Here is a 13,148-nt window from a genome sequence, read left to right as displayed (position 1 = left end):
ATTGGCTTTCAAAAGCCAATAGGAATTGTCCAGGCTGTCTTTGCCCTGCTGAGCCCGCCAAAAATCCCATTCTGCAAACGGTGCTGCACCAGTTGAGTAGTCCTCGACTTACGACCAGTTGAGTAGTCCTTGACTTACGACCGGTTGGGGTTGCGGCATTAAAAAGGTTGAGAACCACTGTTCTAATGCAACATTCTACCCATTATATATTTTTTCATGTATTACCAACATCAAGACCATAACCACATGATTTTAAATCAGAGAATGTTCCTCCCCATCTAAACCTAGCCATAAGTACCTCATTTGGCTAGCCCAGAGGCAAAAGATGTAATTGGATAACATTAGCATACGGAAGATACCAAACCCCAAACTGCATATGACCTCACCCACTGGTTTCATGGGGATATTGAAAAGGAGGGGAGAGATTAAAACCTATAGCTTATAAAGGAGGGAAAAGGAGTGATCGGTCCTCTCAACCCCTACTGACTGGAACCAGGCATAAAACAGTGCCCCCAGTTCCCAACTGGCAGGGCCAGCTCAGAAGGATACTGTGGTCAAGAGAGAACATCAGCTAAACAATATTTTGTTTAAATCTTCTACACAGGGTTCAGATTAGAGGCATTTCATACTGCAAAGGTATTTTACATAATACAGGTGTAATTTAAAACTAAAGGAATGAATTTATTTGTAGTAAATCAATGTGCCAATTATTGTAGAATTATTTTACTAAAACATATGATTGATCAATTTAGATTTTTTTAATCTGGCAAAAACTTTCTAGCATACTCTACAGTTGACATAAATGGTTTTCTTGCAAAATAGTCTAAATTATTGTTGCTGTTGTAATTTTGCAAGAAAACCATTATTAAAACCATTATTACAACAACAACAATAATTTAGACTATTTTGCAAGAAAACCATTTATATCAACTATAGAGTTTGCGAGAAAGTTTTTGCCATGTTAAATTTTTTTTAACTGATTAATCATACATTTTAGTAAAACAATTCATCTACAATAATTGGCATATTGATTTACTACAAATAAATTTGTCAATAAAAAAAATGACAAAGAGCTAATTATATGTTTCCTTTGATGAATTATATGCCCTAGAAGTACAATATGTACCTATATGTATACATGTGTCTTTTTTGGAATTTCTGTGTTATATGTAAAAAAGTATTTCTGTGTTATTTGTTAACAAAATATAATTATTTAATTAACAAAATGTACACTTGCTGTTCCTCAAAAACAATGGCATGAAATACAAACAAAAACTAAAGTTGGAGATTAGAAATTAGTTATTACTGATGGTTTTCAGACTGCAGTGTATGCCACCATTCATGTAGTAATTCAGTTAATTAACATTTCCATTGTACATTTTCAATATTTTATAGTACGTGTGCTGGAACCTGGAGATCCGCCTTTATTACAGCAGCCTTTTCATACATCAAAATCTGGAATCCAGCAAATTATTGAATGTTTTCGATCAGGTATGCTGCTTTTGTTTCTTTTTTTTTTCTTTTAATTTTTTTTTGATATTTTCATGATTAATTCAGTTTACCATGTGCAGCCTTAGTTAGCCTGAGGAGATACTTGACTTCTGAGTAGCATATCTAGACTTAAAAAAAAAATAGGCAGTGTGAGGACAAAAAATTTAATTTAACCTAATTTAACTTTCATTAAGCCAGACTTCCCATTTTTCTGAGGCAAATGGGTAGTTAAGAAATATGAAATATAAACTAACCAACCATCTAACTAATTAAATTTGGAGATACTAGAGGCTGTAGGAATTACTTTGGAGGTTACAAATTCTATGGTAATAGCAATAATAAAAGCAAAACTTCAAATTCCATTTTATGTAAATAAATTTGAATACACATATCATGTTCAATAACTTTATACAAAAGATCCTGTTTTATTTTTAAAACTGAATTTCAGTTTTTCTAAGGGTATATTCTACTAGAAGTTTAATCATCCATACACAGTTCAGTCTTACCAGAGAGGCCACAGCTTTGAACAGACAAACAAGTTGGATAATTTAACTGTATTTCAAAATGTTTCTAATCCTTTTCATTGAAGTCCATGAATTGTATCTTTATATATGGTACGGGTTTAATTACTTGCAGGCCTAAAATTTGTCATTGTATTACTAGTTAACAAAATTCTAACAGTTATAAACAATGTTTTCTTTTTTATGACTCTGCTTACTCTTTTTCTTTTTATTCCCAGGATTCCTGTCCTTAGCTATTGTTAGCTTTAGGTAGTTTATTTCTTCCTCCTGTGTTTCTGATATCTGTAGTTCCTTATATATTGTAAAATAGACTCCTTTTTTTCAAGATGTTAAGATATATTTTTGTTTTAGGAGTCTTAAAACATACCTATCTATGCTTTACATTCATTTGAAATTATGAAAACATCACAGAGTTGTCTTATAAATTTACATGGATTTTAGTATATTTTAGTATATATTCACTACATGTTAATATGACTATAATGACTGTAATGAATATTGCATTTACAGTAGTGGCCAAAATTGTGGAAACCTTTTGGGAAAGGTGTATTTTTGAGGTTTAATAGCTAATAACACAACTTTTTTTTGGAGTAGTACTATAAAATTATATATCAATGGAAAAATAATTTAATCAGGAATGTAATGCAACATATTTTGTTCAATTATCTGTACTGTAATCTATGAAAAGTTATAGCCAAATAACCATAAAAAGGAAGCACAACTTGCTTAGGTTGATATCAGATAGCTTTCCTTTATCTGATTGTAGCCAATGAGAATGAGTGTTTAGAGAGCCAATCAGGTGTCATCTTGTTTTGGCAATGAGACAATCAGATCACCGTAGGATTCAGTTATTGATGTCATGTATTGAAGCTGAGAGGAGGACATTTGTCAGTGTGTTATGTGATCACTATCAAGTTGGTTGGGGTTTTTTTTCCCCTTTCATTTAGTGAGCTTGTAAAACGTAATAAAATTAAAGTAATGGTGCAAAGAGTTGACTGGTTGCCCAGAAAGCAATGTAAAATAGTATTATTAAGTGAACAAGGCTACAGTTATAAAGAAATTAGAAGAAAAATTGGTGGAAACCTAACCAAAGGTGGCATTTCTACTGTATACTTTTCCCAAAAAGTTTCCACAATTTTGGCCACTATTATAGATTATTTTAAAATTGTCTCTTTTGATCTATCACTCAAAATATTTTCCCAGTTTATAACCTTCGTTTTTTTATGTACACAATCTCTTATCTATATAATTGTTGATTTAGAATAGGCTGCTCAGTTATTTTGAATGTGTTTCAAGCTTGAAACATTTCCAAGATGATAGAAGCAGTTCATAAATTAGTTCTTGCATATTGAAAACAAAGCATTTTGAACTCAAGGCAGCTTTTTCTTGCAACCCAGGTGGTTCGAACTTGAAGCATTTTGTATCCCTTAGAGGCTTGCAGCTTGTAGCTGTTGTTTCAGTATATTATATGTCATATCAAGCATAGGTATTCTAAGTAACAAGTAAGACCTATGATATGTTCTACCTGGTGTTCCTACTATGACTGTAGCTTACTGAGGCATCCTTAGTTGAATTGCTGCAATACACTTAATGGGCTTATCCTTCAGTTTGTCTGGAAGTTGCAGTTGGTGGAGAACATATCCACCTATAATGAAGTGAGATGACTGAATCAAAACATGAAGCACCCCAATTATAGAAGACTCTCTCTAAAATAGATCAAATATCTTCCAATCTGGATTCTTTCAAGAAACAGTATGATTTATATTGAAGACATAATTATTTATCTAGGCAGTTATAGTACAACACTCCAAGATCAGAGTACTTTTAATGCTTTTATATTGCTATTTAAGTGTAGTTTTTATTATGTTAATAATAAATATGTTAATAATAGTAATAATATTTTTCAAAAAAAACTTTCTTTTAAATGATTCTAGACTACTGTAAAAGATTACTTGTGGCTCTTGAAATGGCACAAGGTTTTTAATTATATATAAACTAATAAAACAAGCAAAATGACAGGTGGCAGGTCTAACTGTGTTAAACAAAAATGTCTTCCATACATTTCATGATGGCATTTCAATATATCACTTTGTATGCTACCCACACTCATAACTGTTAGAGAGGCAGTCATGGATGGATGGATGGATGGATGGAAGGAAGGAAGGAGAGAAAAAAAGAGATTATATATAAATGTCAGAATATTTGTATAGCCTAAACTGGAATGAAGAAGAAAAAATGCATTCTTGAAACTCATAGATAGGAGCATGCATCTGCCAGTTAAATTATACCTGGTAAGCTTGTAGCACGCAAATCAGATATTTTCTAAGCACATTGTTGAAGCAAACTAACTATTTTCAGGTAAAGTGGCTTTTTTGCGTGTTTGAAATATTAGTACACAATTCATTTAAATCCTACTGTTTTTGATGGCTAGATAAAGTAATTATTTTTATCCTTTGGATAACATCAATTAAAGCACTTGTCCAAGTGAACAGTATCTTGAATATGCTGTCCTGCTAAAAAATTTTAATGATTTGTTTAGGAACTAAACAACTCAAGCATATTTTGCTAAAAGATGTGGATACCATTTTTGAATGCAAATTCTGCCGCAGTCTCTTCAGAGGGCTACCAAATTTAATAACTCATAAAAAATACTATTGTCCACCAAGTCGGATGGATAACAGTAAGTTTTTCTTCTCTAAATTTTCTTCCTTAGATTTTAAAGTTATAGTGTGATAATGCTTTTAAAGATAATGATTGTTAAAATTTAGCTTTTTTCAATAAAGCATGCATACATACCTTTTAAAAATAGAATTTCTTGTATCTGTACTATATCTGTACTGTATATTATGAATAGAAGATATCTTACAGGAGTTTCTATAGTGTGGAAAGAAGCAAGGTAATGTTAAAAATCTGAGCAAATAAATTGACAGTACTTACTTTAATTTTATTTATCTTAAAAGAAACACCTGTGGTTGCACGTTACATATAAGTGTTCTGTGAGATACTGTGTGTGTGACTGGATTTTGAGCTATCCATTCCCATTTCCTTTCTGAACAAAAGGGTGGCTAATATTTCCAGAACAGAAAAGGTTGAATGTCAGTTGATTTGAATGTCTATAGAAGAGTATTTATGGTGCTGTCTTTCCTTCTTATAATGTTGTCTTAATGTACTTTACTATTATATTATTTTTAAAAAACACTTTTAGTGATAGTTGTAATATTGTCTAATTTTATTTTAGACTCTCCTGATACAAATGATAAACAGAGTCAAGCCATAACTGATCTCCTAGAAGCTATGTATCCAAGAGTGAACAAGCAAGATTATACAATACGTTTGGAACCTATAGAAACAAATCAGAATGCTGTGTTTCAGTATGTTTCAAAGGCAGATAGCTCAGTGGAGAACTATGATACAAACACTGTTCCTGACCAAGCTTCTGTAGGAACACCAGAACATGCAACAGAACCTCCTAAACCAGTGTCAGATGCTTCAGAAACAAAAACTGAAGAGACTCCTCCCTTAGTTGTTGACAAGATAATACCAACTCCAGAAGAATCTGCCCAATGCTCAAAACCTGAATTAGAATGTGATAATAATTCTGAGTCTGGTCATCAATTAATTTGTTCCCTGTGTAAAAAAGAATTTCATTCCAGACGCAGTGTACGCCGTCATATTAGGAAAGTCCATAAAAAAAAGATGGAAGAACTAAAGAAATTTATTCAAATTAAAAAACGGCCAAATCAAACATCTGGAAGGGGTCGCAATAAGAATGTTTTGGTAACTTTGGGTAAAAGTTGTCCTTTGTGTATTAAATCATTTGCTACAAAAGCCAATGTAAGAAGGCATTTTGATGAAGTTCATAGAGGACTAAGAAGGGATTCTATAACTCCTGATATAGCTACAAAACCTGGACAGCCTTTATCCTTGGATAAAAGCTCTGCAAAGACTGCTAAAACACAAAAACAAAAGTCTTCAAAAGCCGAGTACAATTTAACTACTTGCAAATGCCTCTTGTGTAAGAGGAAATATAGTTCCCAGGTAATGCTTAAAAGGCATATGCAAATTGTTCACAAGATAACTCTTTCTACTAAGAATCCTAAAAGAGAGAGAAAGCCCAATGCAGAAGTAAAAGTGAAAATTGAACCAGCAGAATCTGCAGAGTCTATGCCTTCCAGCTGCAGTTCTTTGCAGAATGAAATAAAGGGAATAAATAATGCAAATGAAAGAAAACATACATCATCCACTGAGAGAAAGAATGCAGTATCCAGTGAAAAAAGGAAAACACCCACTGAAAGAAAAGGCATATCATCCACTGGAAAAAAGAATGTAACTCCAGCTAGAAAAAAAAAAGTCAGGCAGAGCTGTCAGAACTCAAAGTCAAATAATCAGTCTCTTGCAAGTGGTCTTAAAAAGCCCAGGAAGCCAAGGCTGTCAGTTGGCTTTGATTTTAAAAAGCTATACTGTAAGCTCTGTAAACGTCAATTTACTTCTAAACAAAACTTAACAAAGCACATTGAGTTGCACACAGATGGAAATAATATATATGTTAAATTCTATAGGTGTCCCCTCTGCACTTATGAAACACGCCGAAAGCGTGATGTGATAAGACACATAACTGTAGTACATAAAAAGTCTTCACGTTACCTTGGTAAGATAACTGCAAGTTTAGAAATCCGAGCAATAAAAAAACCTATTGACTGCATTCTAAATAAGGTGGCAAAAAGAGGCCCTCAGAGGGAAGAAGGTAAACAGAATGGTTCAAAACAAGACATTACCTCTAACTCGCCAAATAAAAAATATGAAGGAACTGATGTTGGCATTGAAGTGAAAGTCACAAAAAACTTTTCTCTGCACAGATGCAATAAATGTGGAAAAGCATTTGCCAAAAAGACTTTCTTAGAACATCACAAGAAGACTCATAAAGCAAATGTGTCACATTCACCTGAAGAAGACAACAAAACCAAAGGCAGAAGTACAAGATCTAAAGCTCTTGTCTGTTGAAAAATACTAGTGCCTTCTTAAATACATGCCTACATTTTCCATTGGTACTTAGAGAGCAATTACTTTTTTTATAGATCTAATGCTCCAGAAGGTAAAAGACTATTGCATTCATTAAAAAAAGGGTTTAAGATTTTTTTTCATGACAGTGAACCTAAAGCAGTTTAAGTTAATACACATATGTTTCTTCAAAGTTTAATATTATGTATTAGTATTTGCATAATATTTAGTTAATAGTTCCATAATTCCAAATGATTTTAAAATTAACTTTGCACTTCATTGGTACTGACCAGTCACAGCAAGAATATATGAACTGAAGATCTATGAATGTGATGTTGCCTAAGTATGTTGGTTTGATACATTAGGAAACATTTTTGGCATAGAATTTGGAAAATATATTTGTATTTTTTAAAATAATGGTATATAACTCTTAAGCCCTAGAGTTAATACTTTTGTATTTATATCACCATTCCTTTTGTATTAGGAAAAGATAGTCACTCAAAAAAATCTTATTTTATTTGAGGAATATTTTTTGGTACTTGGTTATTTGTTTCTGGAATTTTAATTTTTTTTATAGAATTTCGACTGGGTAGGGGTATCAAATAGCCTATTTTATTTTATGTAATGAAAATATGGAACGAATCCAAATTACCTTGCTTTAATTGAAAAATCTTGGGCAACAAGCAGTTAAGGATAGAATAGCGTTTTTAAATTCCTATGACAGACAAACGTTGTTTCATTTCTAAGAGAAATGTGAGTGTATCTCAGTAAACAGGTGCAAAGGCTCCTTTAATTGAAGGTAACTTTATAAAATTAAATTACTTGTGGATTCTGGTATTAATATTAAAAATTATGTAATACAAACCTAGGTATTTGAAAGCTATTTTCAGGTTGGTTGAAAGTTGTCTGGATAGATTGGTTAGTTTTTCTTTTGTTTTGTTTTTGCTTTATAAAATAAAAAAAGAGTCTCTAAACTAGTGATGATCTAGACTTTGACCATATAGCTCTTCCCTTTTCCCCATATTTAGAGGAGGACTCTTCAGCCAGTGAGGGAAGTGACACAAAGAGAACATAGAACTGTTAGTAAAGGTGTCCCTTCCTATCCTGTAGATAAAAGTTTCTACTGGATCAAAGAATTATGGGTATCAATTGAATGCTTCCTCAATTTTTACCCAAATAACCAGCTTATCAGAGAAAGTTAGTCTGACTTCTATGTGATAGGCTTATATGCTGCCTACTAATAAACAAAAAAATCTTTAAAATTGATTACAGGTTATATTATATATGTATTTCTCCTTAGCTCAAATAATGTGATAATATTTGAAATTAGAACCACTAAAATCTAGAATAGTACTATGAGAATAAGCTATTTTCAGATTAAATGTGTTGACTCTTACACAGTATAACATCTTGTCCAACATTTTCAACAAACTTAAACTTCATTAAAAATAACACCTAAAATTGAAAACCAGTTGTTTTACTTGATGCAGTTCTGGAGTGCTAGAAATGAAATGAATATTTTAAAAGGAAAGCTTGCAAACATTTTTAGATGAAATTGCCACCTAGAACATGTGCTTCATAGGTGTGGCCCTTACTTAATTCTGATTTTATGGAAAAGATTTTATGTTCATTGTGATATACTACTAAGCAAATGCTTTGTGATGTACTTAAAATATTTTTTTATATATAAATGAATGTATATGAGCAGTTTTGTTAGGATAATTTGAATGAATTGTAATCTAGCATTTGCTTTAAATTCAATTCATGGTTGAGTAATTTTGGGAGTATTAAATTTGAATTGTATTGTCAAAATCTATAGTGATTTTGAATGATTAGTATATTCAACAGTTTTTCATATGGAGGTTTACAAGCTACCCACATTCCCCTATTTTAATTGTTCTTTTTAAAAAAATAAAATAAAATTACACACAAGCACTTTAATAGCCAGAGTTTAGATTTCTTTTAGTGATTTCTTCTAAAGACATTACACTAATATTCCTTGAAGAAAGTAGTTGGGATTTTTTTTTTTTTGGTAGTATATTCATATTCAAACATTTGCTTTGTAATACGTTAGTTATTTCCTAAGAAAAATAGTGCAAGATTTTTTTTGTTTGTTTGCCCACAAAATGTTGAATGACCACTTTAGGTAGCACTTGACTTTTTTTTTGTAAAGTTTATAAGAGGCTTGCTTATTATTGTTTATTTTATAATCAGTTCTATAGCAAAATGGTAGCATACCTTCCATTATGAATTTTTGGCAGGTTTGTGCGCCTTTTTTAAAATTTTAGAAAATGTTTAGTGATTTATGTCAAATTGCCAGATACTGAATATCAGAAGAAATACTGGTTGACTCCCTTGCTAAGGGATTGCCTTGTGTCCATATAAACCTTTTGTACAAAATATATCTAAAAATGTTGATCATAAATAAAAAATATTCTTTTATGAATAGATATGTGTTTGGCCTTTTAGTGCTTTGCACTAAAAAACTGTGAATGGAAAATGGACTGTATCTGTTTCTGGAAATGTTCTATGTTGAATGTACATGCTTGGATAAATGTACTTTATTTGAATAAACTGGAAATTATTTCAGCTAAATATACTTAGATCCTCTTTATCAAATTCATAGTTGAGAATAATGTGGTTATCTTTTCTTCTAAGGCAATGATGGCAAATCTTTTGGGCTCTGTATGTCAAAAATTCAGAAAATGCCTAACCTGACTTTGCTGGCATGTCATTCCCACCCATCTGTTACCCCAAACAAATGAGAAACAAATCATAAAAAGAGTAATACATTAATTTGTTAAAATTGATTGTTAAATACATGAATAAATACTTAGATCTAATTGTAAATATATTTTGAAATGCATATCCGAGGCAGCTCCAGGTTGCACAAGGCTTGGAAACTTTGGAGAATGCTCTTACATGGCCTTGCAGCCTCCAAAAAGAATAGGAAAGCATTTCTTGTTCTCAAGTACTGTTTGGAATCTCTGGAGGTTGCACAAGAACAGAGGCCTCTTGCTCAGCTTTCAGAGAATCTGGAGGTTTGACATGTCACCAAAAATGAAATGGTGTGTCACCTGTGACACATGTCACTACCACTGTTAAGAGTCAAATAAAAACTGGAATAGAAATCGTTGTTTTTACTGTGTCAAAGAGGCAACATTTACTACAAGAATTAATAGGAAAGGGTTGATGATTCATGACAAAAACAAAGGCCCAGTTATTTAGCCACTAACCTGGCAACAATCAGCTCTTGAGCTGACATAATAAAATCGTGCCAGATAGGATTCCGTTATTAGGAACATGGCTGGGATCATATATGATTTACAGATGACAAAATCATGTGGGAACAAATGAAAACCACGTAAGCTTCCGATGCTTTCATCAAAGCAAAGGCCTTTGCAAACATCTCAGACTTCGGGGCTCTTCAAAGTATCAACAGGTTACTTGAATGGTGAGGGCTATTCAAATCTTGAGGGGAACTTTGTTCCATAGGGTAGGTGCTGCGATGGAGAAGATGCATTTCTGGAGTCCTGAAAGATGGCATTGCTTAAGTGAATGAATCTGATATAGTCCAGTCTGCCAGATCATATTGGCTGAGTGGTACATAACCAGACTCTAAAGTAATATGGGTAACAAACAGTAACTTGATTTGCACCCAAAGCAAATTGGCAACTATTGCAGTTCACAAAGCCAAGCTATTACTAGTGCATATTGAGGCCTGCCCATTACTGCCTCTTCCAGTGGACTAGATGACCTCCAAAGTCCCTTCCAACTTTATTTACTATTATTATTATTATTATTATTATTATTATTATTATTAATAATAATAATAATAATTATTATTATTATTATTATTTTGGACCAGCTTCTGGGTGGTCTTCAAGAGTGGCCCCATATAGCAATGGTGACTGTACTACTAAGTAGCTCTGCTGAATTTCATCTAAATTGACTGCTCAGTACCTACAAAATCTAAATTCACCTAATACTGCTCTAAGTAAATTATTTCTTGGTGTTATAATTGAATCTATCTTTTAATATTAAATGTAATCTACCAGAACTTTCCAATCTGATTTTCCTGGGCACCATTTCTTTATATTGGCATCCTGCATGCATTCTTTCACAGTGATTTTTTAAAAAAGTCACAAAAATTGTGAGACCAAATCATATTTTCATTTGATATAAGATATTCATCACAAAATTCATTTACACCCTGTTACTAGCATAAGGAAATGAATGTAATGGGTTTCAGTTGTGCTTGACTACACTAGACGTGTACATATTAAACAGAGAAATGAAAGTTATAATAAAAATCTATAAAGTCTTAGTTTTTATTGATCTGCTGAGTTTCTGCAGTGCATAACTAAGTTCCAGTTTTTCAGATCACAACTTAAGGCATTTAAGGACAATTTACACCAATCGATGAAAAGGCATAGAGTCATTTATATTCTAATTCAGCAGCATGATCTTACACCTTCAGGAAATTTCAGGGTTTAAATATTGTCCAAATATTGAATTGCTGAAGAAGTTGCCAATTCTGATTTCTTGGATTCTGCTTTTCTAAGACTGCAAAAGGAGACAGAACTCATTCTCATTTCTGATAACAGTTCAGAAAATCATCCATAGACCACTGCAACTAAAAAACAACTTGCTAATAGTTCTTTAAGAATATGTCCTCATGATGTTGCCTTTGCCTCATGCCCAGCCCATAGCTGAGGCTTCCTGTACTTTTTTCATTCAGTGTGAAAATAGAAAAGAATGTCCATCTTCTCCAAACATGAGATTACCTTCTTTCAAAACTTGACTCCTTCCCCAGCCCTGCTGCAGTCCACCTTAGAAATGGTGATTGGTGAATACTTTTTGCCTCCAGGAAGAAATCCTCCAACCAGAGGATGGTTGGTTAAAGGAAAATCAGTGCCTGTTAACAGAAGATGAACAAGTAGAAATAATTGACTAGAAAAACTGGATAAGCTAGGTCTGATATAACAAAATAGGGTTAGAAGACATTCCTTCTAGTACGGTTGGGCAAAGTTGAAGTGCTTCAGTGGAGACCATTTGGGTTGGTTTATCCTTACATGAACTGTCCATTTTGTATGTATTGAGCCCCTGAGGATGTCATGATATGAAATGGAGTATGTTTCCATGAAAGGAGCACCAAAAGATTTCAAAAAGAGCCCATTCGGGAATGGTGACTCTCAGAGTGATTGTTAATATGAAATCTAAGAAAAGAGGATCACAGGCTTTTCAGCCAGCCCAATATGAAAATTCTACAGAATAGGGTTTGTTTCCACTCATGTTTACATATTCTAGAGCTCTAATTTGTAAAATATCTGCAACATATCTAGACCCTTAAAATCTACAACACAGTTCTTAGATTCACTGATTAAGAAAGAAGAAAAGATAGGTGCATTTGCAAACATTAGTAATATAACTGATTATCATTAGGGGCCTTATATGGCCTTAAAATCCCATCCTCATCCCACTCCATGATAGTATGGGCAATTGAAAAGAGTAGTTGAACATTATTAATCTAAATTTCTCCTTTTGACCAGATTTTTGGAGTGCACAATTGAGTGATGGTTCTCAAATGAATGTAATGAAATGGTCTCAGTGTTAATATGAAATATGAATCTCAAGAGTATGATTTCCTTCATCCAGACACTGGCACTCCTGGGAGAGACAAGGATTTGTATACCACAAAAACTAAATCAATGGTGGACCAAGACTTGTGAAACAAAAGAATGCCGAATTGGGAATTATAGGTCATAAAAGCAGGGTTTTAAATTCTGTTTTCTCATCCAACAATGTTTCAGAAAAGCAAAGACAGTGATTCTGGTAAAAAATTGAGTTAGCTGGATATTATTTGAAAAAATAGGGGAAACCCTTTGTGTCAAACTTTGATTTAGGGTGGAAGGGGCTTTAGAAGTAGCTAAATGTTGTCTTCTGATTGTCAGTGAATCCTTCCTTGAAAAGCAATTGGGTTCTTCTGGAGCCTTGAACTTTAATACATAGGGAAATGAAAAAAGTGAGGGTCTTACACTAGGGATGTTTTGGAAGCAGTAGAGAAAGAGAAAGAGTTAATTTCATGTTGACAGGCAGAATATGAGTGCTTTGAGTTTTGAGAGTTTACTATATCCT

The 13,148-nt window shown here is 32.8% G+C and overlaps 1 protein-coding gene across 1 annotated transcript; it reads left to right on the top strand.

Annotated features, from left to right (window-relative positions):
* Window positions 1–1,327: 1,327 nt before the first annotated feature.
* Window positions 1,328–9,605, top strand: LOC120297710 (zinc finger protein 800-like). Its single transcript, XM_039320658.1, has 3 exons — window positions 1,328–1,491; window positions 4,552–4,692; window positions 5,251–9,605. Exons 2-3 carry the CDS (start codon window positions 4,683–4,685, stop codon window positions 7,011–7,013), a joined length of 1,773 nt encoding a protein of 590 aa, XP_039176592.1. The 5' UTR covers window positions 1,328–1,491; window positions 4,552–4,682; the 3' UTR covers window positions 7,014–9,605.
* The last annotated feature ends 3,543 nt before the right edge of the window (window positions 9,606–13,148 follow it).

The sequence above is a fragment of the Crotalus tigris genome, unplaced genomic scaffold (genome assembly GCF_016545835.1).
Source record: "Crotalus tigris isolate CLP2741 ecotype Arizona unplaced genomic scaffold, ASM1654583v1 scf7180000023677.1417738, whole genome shotgun sequence".
Classification (NCBI taxonomy): domain Eukaryota; kingdom Metazoa; phylum Chordata; class Lepidosauria; order Squamata; family Viperidae; genus Crotalus; species Crotalus tigris.
This window is presented reverse-complemented; position numbering and strand designations above follow the sequence as displayed.